Source organism: Hevea brasiliensis, chromosome 10 (assembly GCF_030052815.1).
Source record: "Hevea brasiliensis isolate MT/VB/25A 57/8 chromosome 10, ASM3005281v1, whole genome shotgun sequence".
Classification (NCBI taxonomy): domain Eukaryota; kingdom Viridiplantae; phylum Streptophyta; class Magnoliopsida; order Malpighiales; family Euphorbiaceae; genus Hevea; species Hevea brasiliensis.
This window is the reverse complement of record NC_079502.1, coordinates 86,519,061-86,542,093: the sequence shown is the minus strand read 5'-3', so window position 1 is coordinate 86,542,093 and position 23,033 is coordinate 86,519,061. Positions and strand designations below refer to the sequence as shown.

At 29.4% G+C, this 23,033-nt stretch overlaps 2 protein-coding genes across 2 annotated transcripts; both read right to left on the bottom strand.

Annotated features, from left to right (window-relative positions):
* Window positions 1-4,840: 4,840 nt before the first annotated feature.
* Window positions 4,841-6,898, bottom strand: LOC110669873 (ethylene-responsive transcription factor RAP2-4-like). Its single transcript, XM_021831711.2, has one exon. It carries the CDS (start codon window positions 6,301-6,303, stop codon window positions 5,164-5,166), a length of 1,140 nt encoding a protein of 379 aa, XP_021687403.2. The 5' UTR covers window positions 6,304-6,898; the 3' UTR covers window positions 4,841-5,163.
* A 9,661-nt stretch (window positions 6,899-16,559) lies between these two features.
* LOC110669864 (uncharacterized) lies at window positions 16,560-18,776 on the bottom strand. Its single transcript, XM_058128608.1, has 3 exons — window positions 18,743-18,776; window positions 17,574-18,295; window positions 16,560-17,477 (listed from the first exon to the last, which is right to left on the bottom strand). Exons 1-3 carry the CDS (start codon window positions 18,774-18,776, stop codon window positions 16,560-16,562), a joined length of 1,674 nt encoding a protein of 557 aa, XP_057984591.1.
* Window positions 18,777-23,033: the final 4,257 nt, after the last annotated feature.

Sequence of the window (23,033 nt, the reverse complement as noted above, 5' to 3'; positions counted from 1 at the left end):
GGTTTGATTGGTTTAAAACCGAACCGAACCGATATTTATCGGTTCGATTCGGTTCGATTTTCTCTTATCAATCGGTTCGGTTCGATTTTTAAAATTTTTTATTTTTTATTTTCGATTTTATCGGTTCGGTTCGATTCGGAACCGAACCGACCGTTTGCACACCCCTAATTAGAACCTGTAAAGTGAAGAAATTTGAGCAACAGCAACTTTGAGGTTCATGACCTTTAATTTCTCCACCTTCAAAGAATCCTTCAACAACTTGAGATTGCATAATTTAAATCCTTTTCACACCACTTTTGGCATCTTATTGGATGCTTCAGACAAGATTTTAAGGGAAAACAAAAGGTATGAAAAGAAATGTAAAAGAAAATTTTTATAGTCACATTAATTAATTATATGCTTAAAAAATAAATGTATAAGAATAATCAAGGAAAGAAAGGTGGAAGAAGCATGCTAAAGCTTTGTAAGGATTCCAAATGGACCCAGAATGGATTGTCAAGAGTCTCTTTCTCTTCCCCATTTTGTTATATGGTTAGTGTGAACTTGTCTTGGCATGTCTACAAGAAAGAATAAGAATATTGGATAGCTTCAACTTTTTCTTTTCTTTTTATTTTTTTAATTTGGGAGTGGCGGTCTCCAAATTCCTTATCTCAAGCCTCAAGGGATAAGATACTGTCATATATGTGTGTTTTATTTTATTTTTCTGTGCTATGAAAGTGCCACCTTCAAGTTGCAACCAATGGCTTTGCCTTTCTCACCAGTCAATCAAGCCTGCAGATAGAAAGTTATAGAACCTCCTAAAGGGATGGGAGATCCCCAGATGCTTCCCCTACACAATTATTTCTTTCTTTTATTCTTTATTTTCTTATCTTTTTTCCCCCTACCTTGCATTATATAATTCCTGAATTTATAAATATTTCATTGGATGCTCTAACACTGGTCTTTATTGAATCATTCAACCACTGTGGGTTCTAAAGGTGGCAACTGGAAGCCCTCCATGTGAATGTCTCACAGACAGAACATGCAAGGATGCTTCTTGAGCTCAACATCTCCTTTGCTTATTGTCAGTGACCTAGAATTCCATCTTAGAATAAATTTCCTTCTTGACGTACAATTTTTGGAGGATGAAACTTTCATCTGCAATTTTCCCAGAAAAATTTAGAAAACCCTTTAGTCAATGGATTAATATGCAATTATTGGACCCCAAGCTAGCTTAATTTGATTGACAATTGAGAGGACATTAGCATACTTTTCCTTTACAATTTGGATGACTAAATTGAAAAGTTCATAATTGCAATTTGGCTATCTCAACTGTGGCAGCATGTTTCTTGGTGACCCTTGTTGGTTAGTTTCACATTCATTGAAGGCGCACATTGTTAATTCAAAAGAAATAGTAATTGAAGGACAATTATTGGGCTCAATTGGTCATCTCCTTGAAATTTGCTTCAATTTGGAAGCCTTAATTGGCCCCATGTATTTCAATCAATTCAAAGTTTAGAATGACAAATTGAATTAGTCACATAAGAATTTTATTTATGTCCTCATCAAGACCTTATTTATATTATTTTGGAAAATTTTGGATGATTAAACTTCTTATATTATTTATATTGGTAGTTGTATTTTGAAATTTGAATTGAAAGTCCTTTGTAATCTCATTCTTCAAAAACGTTTATTTTGTGTCGTTCAAATTGAAAATCAATCTATCGAAATCAAAAGCTTGAGCAGCTGGTCAAGAGAGGTAGCTGAATTTTAAAAAGAAAAAAAAAATCATTTTTATACAACTACTTAGTGAAATATATCTTGTTAATTAATAATCAATGAGCTTTAATTTAATGATATTAATTGTCCCTGGTGCTTTAAAGTCTAAAGTCTCAAATTTGGATATCAGCACATTGATAATATGTGCTGATTGATGACAATTAATGGGTTTAAATTGATACTTATGCAGTGGTAATTGATGAGAGATTGACTGCAGCTTCCTGCTACAAGTGTTTCATATTCATATACATTTTAGCTAAAGAAACAGAGGAGAAAAGAAATTGGCAGAACAACGTATTAATGGCCTGGCAATTGGCAGAGACTTGCAAGATGCAACTGCCAAGTTAAATTGTGAAGTATACCCATTCCAAGAAATCTGTTTTCTGGTAAAAATTAAAAAAGAAATGCTACTTCACTTAGTAGAAATGTCAATTTTGCTGTTGTATCAGTAACACCTATAGCATATAAATGTTCTAGTTCACCATTAATCAAACTCCAATACACAGATTAGCAGATTGATTTAGAAAAGGATAATGAGACCAAATATGAATTTTAATCAGGAAGCAAGATGAATCCTGAACTGTAAAGTTTAAGATGAAGATTCAAGAACACATGATGAAGCAGTTGGATTGATGAAGAAACAAACACATGAAATTGAAGCAGAAGGCAAACACAATCATAATTTATACAAAAATTACAGGGCAAATTACCAGGAGGGGGCAAATAAAAATTTTAAATACCAAAAGGGGGTAAGGTATAAAATATTTATCAAAAGAGGGTGAATTCTACTGAGGTGGAGGAGAGAGAGAAGAGACTCATCTATGACTAGCGTCTAGGGGTTAATGTGCAATTTAAAAATTTTTTATAGACTGAAGCATAAAAAAAAAATTAAACAGCATGCTGGACGCTATATAAACAAGCGACCAACATCTCATAAAAAATATCTGCAACAGTAAAAAAAAAAAGTTGTTGTAGCTAGGTGCTACCCATAATAGCACCTAACTGCCTAGTTATGTCAGACGGCGACAGCCATATGCTATTTATGGTAGCGTCCAGCTTATATGGTCTTCTCACGGGTACTCTCACATAGTCCTGCAGCAATCTCTTCACATCATACAGTGCTGCAGTAGTCAGTTCAAACAGCATTTTGACAGGTAGACTATATTTATAATAGCGTCTAATGACACTGTATAAATAAAAATTTCAATGCCATTTTAGATAATTGGATCATTTAATGTATGAGGGCAAACTAAAAATATATTTTCCTTTTCGATTAAACCAATCGGACTAATAAACTCAATAATATAAAATTTTAATCTTATTATTTGCAATAATTTTTTTTAGTTCACATATGTATAAATTAATGATTAACTATACAATAAATATAAATCAATTCTAAAATATGACTGATTACTAACCTTTTTTTTTTGCCAGAAATGAGAATCAATTGTAATATCTTCAAATTTAAAAGTCTCTTAAATTCAGGTATTTGACTTTGCCAAAATAAATTTACATGTACACATAAAAAATTATATTATTTCTCTTCATATTAGTATCTTCAATTGAATATTATCAATTTAAATTTAAATTATCAAAATTTTATGAATAAACAAAAATTTTAATTACAATTACTAACAATATATTGTTTGCACATAAAAAATTATCATACATACATTTTTTTTCTTATTTTTCTAAATCAAATAATATATTCACAATTAAAGTACAGAATATTTTTTTATAATAATATAAATTTACATATTTTAAATATAAGACATATAGCAAAAAAAATAATTTCAATTTACGATTTTTACTAATACAAACTTTTTACCATACTAATAAATTTATTATACATAAAATAACATATATGTAGATTTGATCCTATTTTCCTAAATCTAATAATATATTGAGAATCATACTCCATAATAAAATTTTTTTAATAATATCAATTTACCTCATTTATTTTAAATACTCTATAAAAATTTATATTTTTTCTTATAAAATATGTAATATATTATCTATATTTTATCTAAGTAGTTTTATCAAAAAATATAATGCACTTAAAAAAAATTAACCTCCGAATTTTTTTCAACTTTTTATACTGCTAATATTTTTTCATTATATATAAATAAAAATAACATTTTATATTAATTTCACCTAATTTTTTTCCTTAAAAAATTTCTGAATATATATTCAAACTAATATTAATAGTTTTTCCTTTTTTAACTATTTTATTACATTCTTTACACGTAAAATTATATTATATACCTAATCATTTTTCTAATTAAATTTTATAATACAATATTTAAATTTTAATAATATAAATTATTAATTACACTATTACAATTATTATATCATATTTTATTTCATTATTAATTTTTAAAAATATTTTATTAGTATATAAAATTATATTTTATTAGTGTGTGCATATATATACATACACACACACTTTACTTCATGTCATTTAAAAAAATATGCATATACACACATACCCCTTGTTGCATATTAATTAAAAAAAATGTATATAAACATACATACCTTAAAATGTTGGAGAGAGCCGGTGCATAAAATGAAATGGAGTGAGATTTATATAGTGTCATTAGACGCTATTATAAATATAGTTTACTTGTCAAAATACTATTTGAACTGACTACTGCGGCACTGTACAATGTGAAGGGATTGCTGTGGGATTGTGTGGGATTGCGCGTGATGGAGAAGACCATACATGCTAGACACTATCATAGATAGCGTCTGGCTCGTCTGACATGATTAGGCAGCTAGGTGTTACTATGGGTAGCACCCAGCTGCAACAATTTTTTCTTTTACTGTTGCAGAAATTTTTGATGAGACGTTGATCGCTTGTTTATATAGCGTCCAGCATGCTGTTTAATTATTTTTTTTACGCTTCAGTCCATAAAAAATTTTTAAATTATACATTAACCCATATACGTTAGTCATAAATGAGTCTCCTTTCCTCTCTCTTCTTCTTCAACAGCATTCACCCCCTTTTAATAAATATTATGTACCTTGCCCGCTTTTGGTATTTAAAATTTTTATTTGCCCCCTCCTGATAATTTGCCCAGAATTACAGGAAAAAAGATACATTTATATATTGAAAGATGATGCTTAATTACACTGACATAAAATTACAAACCCAAAACTCTCCTATGGTCAAGCAACGAAAAAAAGTAGCAGCAAGACCAAGATAGAGAGGTGGCTCTTACATATGGACATACAAATACAACATGTAAACATCGACTCGATACTTATATATATATATATATATGTCTAGGACTGACCCTAATTGCAGCTCTGCAAATGCCAAAAACTTCATTGCAGAAGCTACGTAGGACACCAAAATAAACCTGAAAAGAAAGCTGACCAAAAAGATTACATAGTAATTGAAACTTAAAGGGCTGCCCAGTCAATCTCCACTGAAGGGTACTTCTCCAAACTAAAATTCTCGGTCTCATCCCACCGGGAGGATTCAGAGAAATCCAAGAATGAAATCTCAGACTGAGGTGAAGAAGAACCAGGTAAGGACTCATCAGATGAAGCTGGTGCTGGTGATGCCGCTGAAATCTCCACCTTATAATCATCAACTCCAAAAGTATCGAACTCGCTTTTCAATTCACTTTTCACACAGTACTCGTCTTCCTTCTTCTCCTGTGAAGGAGCTGATAGAATTGTCTTCGAATCATCAGCTGAGCTACGCTCCCCGGTTTTCCCCTGCTTCTGCGAGTCAGCCAAGCTTTGACAAATCGCTTGTAACTTTGCATCAACAGAGGAGTGGAGAGGCTTGTAGTCGCCAAATTCTCCAGAGACATGAGCTCCTTGGTGGCGAAGATGGGGAAAGTTCAGCCTGGCATATTCTCCTCTTAGCTTATAAGCTGCCTTGTCATAAGCCAAGGCTGCCTCTTCAGCTGTGTCAAAAGTGCCAAGCCAGAGTCTTGTCCTGTTTTTGGGGAGTCTGATCTCAGCGACCCATTTGCCCCAATGCCGCTGCCTCACTCCTCTATATAGTTTTGTTGGCTTCGGAGGAGAGGCAGATTTCTTCATGGGGACAGGTTTTGGAGCCAAGTAACTGGGCCCTTGGTTGTGGAGTAAATGCGAAGTAGTGGTAAGATTGGCAATTTGTTGTTGTTGCTGTTGCTGGAGGTGAATTTGAGCTTGGATTTGGAGAATTTGAGAAGGGGTGAGGTGGTTGAGCCCTATTGAACCTTTTTGCTCATAATCCAGCTGGTTGTATTTGGAGAACCCTTGAGAAAACATGTGGGTACTAGATGGGGAACAAAAATCAAAGTAAAAGTTGGGCTGGGAAGAGATTGGAGATTCATAAGAGCAAGAAGGGTAAGAAGAGACAGAATATGGTGAAGAAGGAAAAGTAGAGGGAGATGGTGAAGAATAAGAAAGGGAGGCTAGTGTAGAGGTTGGTGAACTACTTTTCATAAAAGGTTCAAGTGCCATCATGAGTTCTTCCCTGCAAGGATCCGTAATTGAGAAACCTGGTGCTGTGCTGCTATTGTAGAAATCTGCAGCTGCTGCCATACCTTTCTCAGTCTATAAAAGACAAAGATCCTGAAATTAACCTGTTGCTTAACAAAATTCAAGAACAGGGAGCACTAGACTACTAGTTTTATATTAACAGAAACCAAAAGGAAGATGAGGTTTTTTGTTTGCACAAACCAAAATGCTAAAAGCTTGAAAAAAAAAAAAAGGACCAACCTTGAGGGACCAAAAATAAACCGTCCAAGTTGATGAAACTAAAAACTTAAAAAAGAAAGAAATACAGGGAACTATAAAACAAGCCTGGATCTCTATTCTGAATCACCTGGCTTTCAATTCAAATGTTTTGCCTGTTTTTCCTAAAAGGATTTAAGCTTAAACCCACCAAGAAAACAAACCCCAAAATATTCCTTGAAAGACAGACGATCGACAGAATGGGATACAGAGAAGCGGGGAATTGCAGAGAAGGGGGAAAGAGAGAGAGCGAGAAAATTTTTATCAAACACAGTTGCAGAGGAAAAAAGCCAAACAAGAGAGATTTTTCTCTCTATCACTCTTTTTTAGGTGATTTCGCTCCCTGCATTTCTCAGTCGCTCCTCTGCCCCCTTCTTATAGAACCTCTAGGCTCTACCGCCCACTGGCTTAGCCTCTAGATTTTCTCTCTCTAAATCAAATTTACCGTATTATTATTATTTTTTAATTTTATTTCTTCAACTTCAAAGATACCTTTATTCGATGTAAGCTAACAAATGGATAGTCGCCACGTACGAGTACGCTGGACCTGTGACCGGTTGTGAACTTACACGTGTTGTGTTCTTATTTGCTGATGCTTAGTTGACTATAACGAGCTATATTCGGAATGTAATGCTGTTTTTGTCCTTATTAGTGCTGCGGCACGCTTTATTTTTTTTTTAAATCTTTAAATATTTTATATATAAATTCAATTATTTATATATTATAATATAAATATTTAATTTAATAATTATTAAAATAATTTTTATATAATAAAATTTACTTTTATAAAATATTTATCATAAACAGGCACAAAATCAAAAAATAAAAATCGACCTTTTCACATGAATGCTATGATTTCAAGAATTTGGTCATAAAAATTATGTGAAAAACTCTCATATACGTCAATTCAATCCTTTTGTATTTTAACTTTTAGAGTTTTAAAAATAAAATTAATTTAATAATATTTAAATTAAATTTCATTATGCCTAAAAAAATATTAAATTTCATTGACAATTAAATATTAACAATTCTTTATTAATGATTGAAGGATATAATAATAATAATAATAATAATAATAATTATTATTATTATTATATTTCAATCATCATTTTAAATCATTGTCTTATATATATATATATAAACAAATATCTTTTTTTAGACAGATAAGATAGGTAATATTATATAAGAAAAAATATATTTAATTATTCTTTGGTTTCGAATTGTACTAAATCAAGATAACTAAAAATTGAAATAAAAAAATTTTAAGAATTAAATCAAAAGTATAGATAAGTAAAATCAAATCAAAAAGATTTTGATTCGATTTATCGATTCTTTCAGGATACAAAGTCAGCGTGTAAAATAATATTATTTTTTCTCATTATATTCCCACATAAATTAAAAAATAAATAGAACAAACAACAAATTGAACATCTTATTCCCACATCAATTTTTCAATAAATTCACATCCATACTTAACAAATTCTCATAAATACTTGACAAATTTTGGTAAATATTTCAACAAATTTAACAAAGATTTGCATCTTAAAATTACAAACAAAAAGCCAAAAACAACATTGATGTGTGCCATCGAGTAAAAATAGAAGATGTGAAGATTCATGATCAGCGTCGTCAAGCAGATGAGGCACAGTAGCAACACTTGATGAGGCACAATGTGCGCCATCAAGTAGAACCAGGAAGTTATGGTCTATGGATCTGTGTCATCAATAGAGACAAAAAATCATCCTCGGCTGATGGTTTTAGAAGAGGCTAATGGTTGACAGGGTTAGAAGAGCCCGAAAAACAAAAAGTGAAGGAGAAGAAATGGCAAAACAATCAAATAAAGATTAAAGAAGAAGAAGAAGAAATCGAATAAGAACAGAAAAAGAAAATAAAGAAGAGCAGAAGGAGAAGAAATGGCAAAACAATCAAATAAAGATTAAAGAAGAAGAAGAAGAAATCGAATAAGAACAGAAAAAGAAAATAAAGAAATTCAAGAAAAAGAAGAGATTGCAGAGAGTTGGTACTTGGACGGTGCTTAGAATGTGAAGAGCAAACAATAGAGATTATGATTAGTTTAATATATATTATATATATATATATATATATATATATATATATATATATATATATATATATATATATATATATATATCCTGGTAAAAAATGGCAGCACCTTAAGTATGGGTTAAAATCGATTTGGTTTGCTTTATTTGGTTTTTTTTTTCATTGAATTAATTGAATTGAATCGAGAAACTAATTTTTTAAAATAATTTATTGTCAAAACTCAATTAAACCATTAAAAAATTGAATTGAAAAATCGAGTTTCAATGATTCAGTTAATTTTTCAATTAAAACTGAAAATTACTCACCCTAATCTTATAATTTAAGTCTTTTATTTGAAGGAGTTTGAAGGACGCTGATAATACTTAATAGACAAAATGACTAATAGTATTCAAAAAAGCAAGCATTCGTTTATTCCATGAAAAGAGTTTTGAGCTCAGTTTAATTTCTCTTTGAAACAGTATTTTATATATATATATATATATATATATATATATATATTCTAACACAAGCTAATGATGCGAAGTTTTTAAAAAATTGCAAAGCTAAAACAATGTTTTTCACTTTTTTTTTTTTTTATGTGTTGTGCGAAAAACGAATGATGAGCCAGAAATTTGATGTGAAGATAGAATTATAAAAATTAGATAATTTCAAAATTAAATTACTAAAATTAAAATTTTTTCATAAAATTATAAAAAGTGCCTAAATGTAAGATTATTTTAATAGGTTATTATAGTATTATTGGATATTATCCTTTAGATATATAGATTTTTTATGGTTAAATGTTCAATTTCATCTCCATATTTATTATAACGTTTAATTTAATCTATTTTTAACTTTTTTTATATAAATTAACTAATAAATTTTAACTTAAATTCAATTTAGCTCAAAAATAAAATTTATGGCCTAGGTTATTGAATTTTTTGATTTAAATCAAAAATTAACAAGTTTCATTTCTCAATTTTTTTTGTTAAATTTATTGATTTGACCCAAAAATAAATAAGCTCAATTTATTTTTTTTTATTTTTTAATTAAATTGAGTTTAAATTAAATTTTTTAAATTAATTTAAATAAAAAATAAATAAAAACTAATTAAATTAAATATTTTTAATAAGTATAGATGTGAAATTGAGTATTACATGATTTTATATATATAAAAAAGTAAAAATTATTAAATTTTATTTCTTGTATTTAATAATTTAATGACATGTGACCAAGACAAAATAAGCACAAAAGACTGATTAAAAACTTTCACTGTCATCAGCATAATATAAAAGTTAAAGAGGCATCATTATATTCTTATCCAAACCAACACATTGTGATCTTAATCTAGGATTAAGGAAATTATTAAAATTTTATCATAATTACTAAATCTGCCTTTTTATTATTAATTATAATTACATAAATGGTTGGAAGGGTTGGTGGATTGGTGGCGCGTGCTAAGGGATTGAAGGTATGGTTGAAGTTGGGGAAGAGCATAATTCGGTTTAAATTGAAAGATCGAATCAAATTGAATTAATTTAATTCAATCAATTCAGTTTTAAAATAATTTCAGTTTGGTTCGGTTTATAATTTTTGATAATTTGAATTAACCGATTCGGTTCGGTTGTTTTTATAAAAAATAAAAAAATCGAACCAAACTGAAATTATATATATATATCAAGGAAAATTAAAAAAAAAAATCGATCCGAATCCTAAGATTTTTTAGTTTTGATTTCTAATTTTTTTTTTGTTTTTATGTTTTTGTTATTTAGATTTAATGTTGAAAATATGAAATTTTATAAAATTCAGTTTGATCGATTTAAAATCGAGCCGAACCGATATTTATTGATTTGATTCAATTTGATTTTTTCTTATTAATCGATTTAATTCGATTTTTAAAATTTTTAATTTTTGATTTTTAATTTTTACAGTTCAATTTAATTTAGAATCGAACCAATCATTTACACACTCCTAATTGAAATTGGGTTTGGATCCTTAATCACGTGACCACTGACGTCAAAATGTAAGCGAGCCCATACAAGGGATCGCGAATAGTCGTAAACTTGAAAGAGAATTAAAGGATTAAAAATTACCACCAAATCATAGTAAATCTCAAGGTATTAAAAGTACAAATAACTCACAATTGACTCACCCATAGCAGACAGAGGAGACAATTGTCACTTGACCTAATTGTATACATTAGAGGTATACATGGATCGGTTTGATCCAGTTTAATATATTTATCCAAATCAAATCGATAAGTTAATTTCAAAAGTATTAAAATCGAAACTAACAAAATAAATTACAAAATATCTTCAATTTTACAATAAAATAAGTTGAATTTGAGTTAAATTTGATATGATACGATAATTTCAGTTGTGTAAGTCTTTATATGTATAAAATAATAACTTACAATAGAGGTACCCATGATTCTCATTTTTCACTATTTTTAAATAAGTATTTGTTTAGGTTTTATTAGTTAATAATTTTTAAAATTAAAATCAAATCAAAATTTATCGATTTATATAATTTTTAAGTTATTACTAATATAATTCAAATAAAAATTATAAAAATTGAGTCTAATTGTTATGATTTCATCAGGTTAGAGGGTTTTATGTACACCCTTAATTTATAAAATGTAAAATTGGACCAAATTGTATACGTAATATGGGATTTTTATAAAGCAGCATAGGTTTGATTTTAGGGGTGCGGGGTTAAGATAACCATGGTATGGTTAGTGATAAGAAGTCAAACCGCGGAGAATGTAAAAAAAAAAAAAGGCTGGCGTAAAAAATAAGCCAAAGGATCCATTTTGGTGTGGGACCCAGAGAATTGATAGCAAAAAGGCAGGGCCCTACTCTGACAGAATTACACGTCATATCCAACGTGGAAATCACTTGTAAGCCAAGCAAAGCACCACCCCATCTCCATCCTTTTGTTTTGCAGTTCGCAAACTACGTATAAGCAGCCAATTCTAGTCTACTCCAATGTGACGTGGCTATGGCTGCTCTTCACTTGACTTGTCCATCACCAATTTTCTTTTCATACTTGTACAAATGTATTATTAATGCTCTAAATCATGTTAGATAAAGCATTTCCCCACAGTGAAAGTTTGACATCAATAGACAACTAATTTTTTTTAATGATTTTATATTATAATTAATTTATAAAAGTAATATTTATATATAAAAGTAACATAACACAACCATGTAATTGCACATCACGTGGAATCCTCATGTGATGCCATCAAGTTGCACCATAACATAACTATGTGTGTGTGGATTCCATCTCCAATATATATATATTTTCCATCTAAAAATCTTCATTAGAAATTCATATTTTTCCACGCTTTATTATCTAATTGCATGATAAACATTTTAATTAGTTAAACTTCAAAATGTTAAAATAAAAATTGAGCATCTTTACTAATTATTAAATCGTGTTTATTAAGAATTTATTATTATTAATAATCTAATTAATTACATAATTTATTTATTTTTATTATTACAGTTTTGCAAACCATATTAAATCTTTCTACGTGTCCAGTTGGATTAAAACCAAATAATAATAAATAAGAAATTTAGGATACATTTAATATTATTATTGGAATTGTTGTAAAAAAAATATAATTTTTAAAGTATATTAATTAAAAATTATTAAAATTTAATTTAAAAATAAATTTAACATATTTTATTCATAAAAATAGAAAAATAATAAATTCTTTTTTCAATAGCATTAAAAATAATGCTTTTTCTAAAACGTGTTTTTCAACTCCTAACGATGACAATGGGCAGATGCTTGGAAAATCACCCTATCGACCTGATTATTATTCTTATTACCTGAATTAATCTTAAACTCAATTAAAAATTATCTTATATTACATGAACCCATCTCAAACATTGTTATTAATACTGATTAATACTCAATTTAAATGAAATACATATGTAACGTTTGAAAAGAATTGGAGAGCACTAAGCATATATTTTCTTAATGCATAACCTTTTGTTTTCTTAGCAAATTTATCCATGTGAATTATTCTTTTATACAATTAATTTCATTGAGCTTTAAAATTAAAACTATATAATTCTGAATACGATCTATAATATTACTAAAACTCATATATAAAAGTAAATATTATATACAACATCTTATGATTAATTCAAAACTAGTGTAGTTTATCTATTAGAATAATTTGATTTGATTTCTTAAAAATATAAAAAATAAAGGAATTTTGAGTTTAAATTTTTTAATTTACTAATTATAATCGATTGATCCATTGGGCTTAGAGTAAGGTTTTTTTTTTTTTTTTTTTTTTTTTTTTTTTTTTTTTTTTTTAAAGATATTATAGTGGGCTATCACAATCTGAAAACAATTTCTGGTGACCAAAATATGCACGTAAGACTAAAAGAAAATAGATAATATTATTTAATCAGTTGACTCTCAAATGTCAATATCAGTATATCACAAAATAATGTTCCAATATAATGATGGAGAAATCAATTAAGCTGGCTGAAATGTGGCACACACTAGTGCACATTCTGGTATATAAATATATTGTATTAGAGTTGTTTTTCAAACACTAGGTTTCAGCCATTGGCACCTTTTGACCTTCGAGGATGTTCCTCCACTGCAGGAGCTGCCCACCACTGCTAGTTGAGGACACTTGCTGCAATTATTAGAAGACAAAAATGGGTATTAAGTACCTGTTAATGCATTTAATATTCTGTGGTCAATATCAGAACCCCAAATGCAAACTCAATTAGCACCGTTGATGAGTTGGACTATAATCAATGTGCTTTGCAGAAAAGATAATGACAGTGCTAAATAGCCCAATTTGATTTGGATTAAAGGGGTTGAAAATATGCTTTTTAATTCGTAGCACTTAGGTTTACATTTTGAGTAATGCCTAACTGTTACTTATCTGATTAGAACGACCAATTTTCAGCAGAATGAGTACTTTAGCTTAATTAATTTTATCTATTGTGCCGCTCTATGCTATGCAAACAGTGGAGTTCTCTATGCATACTTGTTATGATCTTGAAAAAATGTGTCATCATTTTATTTTTTTTATTTGGGGTGACATAGGGAATAGAAAGAAAAAAAACTCTTTAATTCTCTGGCAGGATACTCAATAGGTCTAGAGTTCTGAGATTTGCAAGCTCTTAATCAAGCTTTTTTTCATGCAGTTTTTTCTTTTTCTTTTTTATTATATGTATGTATAAATTGTAAGCTTATAAAACTTTTTTTTTTTTAATTTTGACTTATTATTTTTGTAATTATGTGTATGTTTGAATTATGAACTAATAAAATTTCAAGTTAATAAAATTAAGAAATTAACATTATGAGCAAAAATAAAATGATTGATATATATTTTATGAGAATGGGTTCTCATGATTTAGAAGTTATTATTTTGATTTCAATTGAAAGTGGCCACTTATTTTTTAATATATATATATAAACAAGTGTAAATTTTATTGAAGGAAAAATACACAGAAGGAGAGCTTTATTCTAAGCCCATGTCATCCCAAGCTAAACCCAACTTAGAGAGCAAACTCCAACCAAACAGACATGACAGCATAAAACAAATTAAAAAAAAAAAAATTATAAGATCTTCTCCCCAACGTCAAATTTCTAGCTTCTCTAATGGTGTAATTGACTATGTTTATGATACAAAGACTCGGAATTGGGCTCTTTTCCAAGAATTTATGCCACAATTAATATACTCTTTTAGCAATAGCAATGCTTCCACCACCTTCTCCAAGTTAATGCTGGGATGAAGTCTTTTACGGGGTTTCTACGTCTGGGTGTTGTTCCATTAAATCATCATACAAATATCTTATGAAGGATACATGGTCTGTTATACATCCAATCAGGGAATTACTATGGAGATTGAAGGGCACCAATGAGTTAGAACCTTCTTGTGGATTACTATTAGAAGAAGATTGTTGACCAATACTGATGAGTGTGACAGCAAAATTAGAGCTTTTTCTGCATGGCGCATGAGGAAATGACACTACACATTTGCAGGACTGTTTCTTTGCTAATGTAGAATTCATTTGCTAGTTCGATTGGGACAGTTGTAGAGTGGTTTGCTTGTAATTTGCATAACAAGGAAGTTGGTGTGCACAAGGTATGTTGGTCTATTATCTTTGGAATAGCTTGTTGGACACTATGGAATAGACACAACAAATTATTTTTTACGGATGGTTCTATGAACATTGAAGAAATTGTGTTTGTTATCCTCTAACGTGAAAAGGATTCTCTAAAGTCCATAATATGTTAGATATTCAAGGCTCCTCTGTTGTGAAAAGAAATGATGCTTGGATTATGTGGTGACCTCCTTCGTTAGGCTATAAATATTGATAGGGCATATAAACAAATTAGTGGTCCTGCTTTTGGTGTGGAATTAATATGTTATGACAATGATAGGTGGTGTGGTGGGTTTGTTTCCCATATTCAGAGATGCTTAGTCGTGGGTGCTAAGCTGTGGGGAGTGCATGAGGGTCTCTGATTAGCATGGAGCAAATGCGTGCATCGACTTATACTGTTCAAAACTTGAGGTAATCTATCAAACAAGTTTCTAAGAAGAATTTTAATTGTGCAAGCAAAATATATATAAAGTGATCATGGATGACGGAAAGGAAGGGAGAAATGTCTTTAAAATATTTGAAGATAGGTTAAAACGCTTATATAACTTTCTAGACATAGCTTGTCTGTATAAAGAAAAAGATAAAAATGTTAATTTCATTTGATTTTTCAAAAGGACAAAGTGTAAAAATGTTTTTGGACATAAGATACAATGTCCCAATGTGTTAAAAGAATTTTTTAAAAATTCCTTTCCAAAAGTAGTATTTTTTTTTTGATAGTAGCCACAATTAACAGATTGATTTTTAAAATTATGATCATAATTTTCTTTGCCTTTCAAACAGAACAAAAAATTAATAGAGTAATTTTCAAAATTAGTGTGATAATTTTGGAGTTTCTTAGCATTTTTCTAGGTTTGCTAAAAGATAAAACAACACCTAGTTTTGGCTTTCTAAGGGTTCATTGGTTATCATTTTTAAGCCTAATGGCTAGTTTTTCAAACCCTCTATGAATATTTTCCTTGAATCAAAGTGATGAAAGTTGTTGATTTTGAAGCTTATTTTCTATGCTACTTGAACAAAGGCTTTCATTATTAAGAAGCTCATTCATTGGCAATTAATTTCTATTTTTTTTTATTAGATTGATATGTCTTGTATTAAATGAATTAAGAGAAATTCAAATTTTCAACCAAACCGATATATTGTTGTTGAAAAGGTTGTCAATCACCTAGTGAGAAACTGTTAAGAGTTAAAGACTCTTATATTTGGTTGACAAGCACCAAGAAGAAGCTTGTGGTATAATTGACTTGACTTTTGCCCGTTGAAGAGTTAAGATAATGGAAAGTAATTCTCAAAGTGGATCTTTGAGGAGCGGATATATGAATTGTGTGCCAAGCCACCATAAATTAAAGTGTTTGAATATCTCTTATTTACACTTTTAAACACATTATCTTGATTTGAAATTCGGTTATGTGTTGAGTTTGTTGTTTGATAAGTTTTTTGGCATTCTTTTTAGCTATGCAAGTGTCTTGTGCTTGAAAAAGATTATTTACCCATCTATTCTGAATACATCGAGACTTTGTTATACCTGATTCATGTTTCTTGAAACGAAGAATATTCACCTTCATTGATGTTACTTTTGTTTGTATTCATTGCTATGATCTTTTTCACATTAGAAAATCCATTTATCTCAACCTTAGAAGTATCTAGCCAAGGTTTCTTCATAAGGCCTTGAAGAAAAAAAGCCAACATAATAATAATAATTAAAAAAATTCCAATTCACCCTTCTTGGACTCTATTCCTTGCAGTGATGGAGCCAGGAATTCAACTGAGGGGGGGTCCAATTAAAATATATAATTTATAAAACTAATATACATAAACAAATATAAATTGACAAGAAGATTGTTTAGAAAATATTAATAAACTATTACAATTAAATTACAATAATTCTCGTGTATTTTTCATTGATTGAAATCTATTCATAATAACTTTATTGTCAATATTTGCAAATACATCCCTTTCAATGTAAGTCACCAAACAATCATTTAGTAGCTCGTCTCCCATTCTATTACGAAGTAAACTTTTAATGATATTCATTGCTGAAAAAGCTCTTTCCACTGTGGCTATAGCAACTGGTAAGATTAATGATAATTTGATTAACAAATATACCAAAGGAAAAATAATATGTTTTTTTGTAGCAACCATCTTCTCAGCAAGACCTCCAATTCTACTAGCTTCAGAAAATTTCTTATCTATATGCATATCAAAGACAAAGTTCTCAAGTTGAGATTCAAGTTCAATTAGAGTAACTGGAGAAAATTCACATGGATAAAATTTTGCGAGTTGAATCAATTTGCTCATATCGAATGCAAAAAATGAGTCCTTAAGATCGAGACATCCCATGCATAAAAGCAAATTTGTATTCACTTCATCAAATTGCTTATTAAGTTCTTGAAATTGCATATCAATCACAGAATAAAACAACTCAACACAATATTGATGAAGATTTGTCATTTCTTCACTTCTACGCCTTGATCTCCCTCTAGCTACATAGACATCCTCCATATCTAATATAGCTATATCATATTTACCACAAAATTCCAATACCTCAAGTAACAAAGCTTCCCAACCATTTGCTCTCATCACTTGCAAACGACATTTTGAGACTTTAATTAGATTCATAGCATTTACAATATCTTGATCCCTCCTCTGTAAAACTTGTGATAACTCATGTGTGATTCCCAAAATCTTTTTCATAAGATGTAACACAAAGATAAATTCAAATCGATTCATAATATCTAGCAAATCAATTGCTTCAGCCCTTTGTGGATCATCACTACCATTTTCTCCAATATACTAAAGCACATCAATGATAGAAGGAAATAAATGTATCAAATTAATAAATGTACCATAATGAGAACTCCAACGAGTATCTCCCGATCTCTTCAATGCCATTTCTTGATTTAGACCTTGTCCAATTTTAATTTCACCTTTTGCAATTCCTTCAAACACTTTCTCTAGTTGCTTTTCTCGAAGCATATCCCTGCGTTTACAAGAACCTCCAAGAACATTTACCAAACAAGTAATAGTATTAAAAAAAGAACCTATACTTGAATGCATTTTAGCAACAGCAACAAGTGTGAGTTGGAGTTGATGAGCAAAATAATGGATATAATAAGCACTAGAGTTGTCCTTCAAAATCAAACTTTTAAGGCCATTAAATTCATCTCGCATATTACTAGCTTCATCATAGCCTTGACCTCTCAAACTAGATATACTCAAGCCATAAGTAGAGAGCAAAGACTCAATACCTTTTTTAAGAGATGCTGCACTTGTATTATGGACATGCACAAGACTAATAAATTTTTCAATGACACATCCAGATCCATTGACATATCTTATGACAACTCCCATTTGCTCTTTAATTGATACATCTCGACATTCATCAACTAAAATAGAGAACAAATCATCTCCCAAATCTATTATAATAGCCTTTGTTGTCTCAGTTGCAGGTGCATTAATGATATCTTTTTGAATATCAGGAGATGTGAGTCTGAGATCGTTAGGAGCATTTTTCAACCCAACATTATTAATTTCTTCATTACATGAAGCCAAAACTTTTAATAATTCAAGAAAATTTCCTTGATTTAATGAATTTTCAGACTCATCATTCCCTCAAAAAGCCAATCGTTGCATCAAGAGATAACAAAGACATATAATGTATGCATTTAACCTATAACGATACTCAATTTTTGACTGTTCTGATTGTTTTGAAAAAGAAACTTTAATGTGTTGAGCTTGATTCATCAAATCTTCACAAGCTAACTGACATTTATTATGATCACTATTATGGTCTCCTACATGTTCTCTCAATCTTTCTTCCTTTCACCAATTAGTAAAACCTTCAGATACAAAAGTATCATGACTTCTTCTATTATGCCCAGTTGCAAAAAGATAACAATATAAACAATATGCAACATCTTTTTCAATATTATATTCCAACCAACTACTAAATTCATCAAACCAAGATGCAATAAATCTCCATTTTCGAGTTCCATCTACCTTTTGAGGAAATTTATGATGGTGTAGTTGACATGGACCTTAAAGTAAGTAAGCTTTACGTGCCTGATTCCTAATATCAGGTGGATAGCTCATTATGTTAGGTTGCAGTCCTGGATCTGAAGGAATGTTTTCTATATTGACCTTAACTTCCTCAACAATCACCTGCTTAGGTAGTGCTGGTTGAATAGGTTGATTGATTGATGATGATAATTCTACAGTGTTTGATTTTCTTTTAAAAAATCACTCCATATCTATAAAAATTAAAAAACAGTCAATATTTATACAGATTTGAGATAAACAATATCAATGCAATTATGAAATAAATTTTATCAAATAAAATATATAAAAGATTTATATAGAAAAGATATAACAATATCAACGAATACAATGAGTAATTTTTATTATTAAAAAAAATTAAATTAAACAATTATCAGCAGCAAATCAAACAGATAATCTATACAGAAAATCAAATAATTTTATATTTTTCTTGGTGAAGGAAAAGAAAATATATGAAAATGGACCGCAAATTCTAAAATATTCTAGCATGATTGATTCCATTCATATCAAAATTCAGCTTCATACAATTTATCTATTGTGCAATATTTGGATACAATAATTTCAAATAAGAGATTTGTATTTAATTTTAATCTCAAATTGTTTGGATGAAAGTTAATTTATTATAAAATTAATTAGATTCATAAATAGCTCATTTGAAATAGATTTCAAATTTCAGATGATATATCCTCCAAAAAAATCATATGATATTTTAAATTCATATTAAAATAAAGTTTTTCTACATTCATCAACCTAACAAAGATTTTCAAATCAAATCAATCAAAAAAAGAAGAAAAATCTATGTAATATTAAAATCAAACCATATCTCATAATGCAAAAAGTCAAGAGTTTAAGCTTGGAAAAATTAAAATTGCCCAACTAGAATTGTCAAACAATAATTAACCAATAAAAAGAAAAATTAACAATAATTATAATAAAAAAAATGAAATCAATTTTAGATTTGCAATATATTATTCTATGGCAAAAAATCAAACAATGAAAATCCAATTAAATAGATTTTATACAAGAAAAAAAGACAAAAATTAAACAAATAAAAATAAAAACTATAAAGTTAAAATGGGTTTAGAAGTTAGAACTTATATATAGAGCTAGGCAAAGGCAAATGATCCAAGAAATTGTGGAGTAAAATTGAAGAAATGAGTGGAATGGAGGTGAAGAGAGAAATTGCAAAGAAGGAATTCTTTTGTCGGCAGCAGAGGGAGTGAAGAAGTGGAAGCGTGGATTAAAGGGCATTAGAATTTTGAATTTCAAAAATTATTTTTAAGGTTACATGCACCATACCAAGTGTCTTATGATCCTAATCAATTTCCAATGCCAAATTGCATACCAAAACATATTTTAGCATGCATTAAAATTTCATTTACCATTAAAGATTGTGAATTAACATTTAATTCAATTAAATCCTAACTAAAAGAGGGATTTTTAGGTACTAACCTCTTGATACACAATTGATGCAAATCTAGGATGTTCTTAGGACTCCAAATGTTGTCCCTCTAGTTTGTCCACCACAAGCACACACCAAAGTTGCAATGATAGCCCTTAGATTGGCTTCTCAAGCCTTGCCAATCAATTTTGAGATAGGGTTTATGCTTTGTGAAGGTTGTATGAATGTATTGAGAGTTAGAAACACTTTCTAATAATTTTAATTCAAAAAAAAAAATCAAAGTTTTTCCCTTGAATCAATTGAGAAATTGAAGAGGAGAGGAAGAGAGCGTGTTGCCGTCCAACATAAGAGAAAAGAGAAAGGTGGCTAATTTTTTCTTTTTAACTTTTCTTTATATACTTAGGTCAAACTCTAACTCCCTTGCCACATATCATCATAAGATCCCATCTTGTTATTATTTGATTTAATCCTATGAAGCCAAGTGTCAAGCTCCATTTAAATCATGACATGTGGTCTTCCATCATAGTAAAACAAGTGGCAAGATCATATGGTGCTATGTGTCACCATCTCATGATGCCACATGTCACCATGTGAAAGAGACCAATTTGCCCTTACTTTTTAATTTGAGTTCTCAACCCAAAATTATAATTTCTCATCTTTAAATCAAAATTAATTAATTAATTAATTTCTCATAATTAAATGGATGTATAGTATAAATTAAATATAAATTTAATTTATACTATACATCCAATAACCTAGATTTGGTTTCAAGTCATTCTAGGGACTTTGCAATCTTATTGCAAATCAAATTTCTTTAATTAATTAATTAAACTCTTTAATTAATCAATTAAATCACATTTTAAATGGTGATTAGCTTGTGTAGATGTGTGACTTATTAGGCTCATTACTTATTGGCAATGAGAAATGATATTAACTCTTAATATTATTAGAACTCTTTCTTACCATAAATGATTTCTCTAAATCATTTCAGGCATCTCATAGACCATGGTTGATACCTAGCATAGTATGCCATGGCCACCTAATCAATAATAAGGAATAACTTAAATGAACCTTTAATCATATGTTATCATGCACTAGAATCTTTCTATTACAAAATCCCAATTCGAGCTGGAGTCATGGTTAATGTCAAACCCCATTTACTATGAACATTATGTTCTCTTTTAATTTCAGTTCTTGATTAATTAGATTTTCTTGTCAGAAACTCTTTTCTAACTAAATCTGTCTATCCTGGCCAGGAACTTGAAACATCAAGAACAATTAAATGAACATAGTATTTTATCCCTATTTACTTAGGGTAACAGATTCCATCTTAATCAATATCTATCTCTATATATAACTAGTAGGAGCCGATATATGCCCATATACCTATACATAGTATAACTATGAAAGCAGTATCAAACTCAAACCACCTATATACAAGATAACTGTGTTATCTCAAGTCTAAAGATTATATGCACTGATATAATATATGACAATGCATTGACAAGAGTAAACTCCATGTGCTTGTCATATGAGTCACTAGTTCGGCTTACTTATTATGTATTAATGCCTATCATATTTGTTATGTAGCATGAGACTCACCACTCCACTTTATTTATATCTCATATAAATACCTTGGAAATAAACATTATTACAATCTTTCTGAATAAGTCATGTCCTTTGTGAAGTATCCTCGATAGTGAACCGGTTTATGATACTTTGTGCTATAAATACTGTCACTCATATTCTTAACAACTTAAGAATAGGATTTCTAACAAAATATCAATGGACCTTTTCAATTACACATAAATAGTTTATGTAAATCGAAAAGTGAAAATGCCTTTTTATTAATAAAATATGTACAAGATACATACAAAATGATATGCTCTAGGGCATACTACCAACAGGGAGGAGAATGGAGAAAAGAGGAGTGGTGATGCTGTTTACAAAAGGTTTTTAGGGTTAAATAGGAAATTACCAATTTGCCCTCAAAATTTTTAAAAATTTCAGGGGGCCCAGTGCCCCCCTTGGCCCCCTGCTTCCTCTGTCCCTGATTCTTTGGGACAATTTACTAGAATGTGATAACTCCAGTGTTTTAGCGTTGATTACTGGTAGTGACTTACTAGTAGCCTTCATGTGTTGGTGATGTCTATTAAACAGTTACAATGCTATATATGATTGGGAGGTTGGAATGCATCATATCTATGGAGAAGCAGATTTTTGTGCAAATTGACTTGCTCACGATTTCCACTAACTTGTCTCTTTCTTCATTTATATCTAAGGTCACTTTTTATTGATAAATTTATCCTTCTATACTTTCCATCCAATCAAAATTAGTGCACTAATATAAGCTTGATCTCATATACGAATGAGTTTAATAATTGTTAAATTAAATATTTATATTGAGATTTGTGTAAAATTAATTAAAGTACACGAATCTAGATGTAAATGTTTAATTCAATGGTTGCAAGGTTCTTCTTTATATAAACTCGAACTCTCATAACCGCACCCATCAAAATTTATCACTTTCTTCATTTAATTTTCACTAACGAAAAAATAGGCAAGGCTTGCAAAAGGGAGAGATTGAATCCTAAGACTTGAAAGAAAATAATTGCATCTCTTACCATTTTGCTAAATACACAATCTTAGAGATTTTATTTATATAATATTACTACATTAATAATTGAAAATAATTGCAATTAATTTAATTACATTTTGTAAAAAAAAAATTATAATGTAAAATAATCAAATTGGTTTTTATTCCAATAATTTAAATAATTTTATTGTTATATAAAATTTTAATGTAACTTTTTTTCTATCATAATAGCTTATATTTTAAAATTATTAAATTTTTTTCAATAATTTGCTTAACATTTTAAGAAAAATTACTA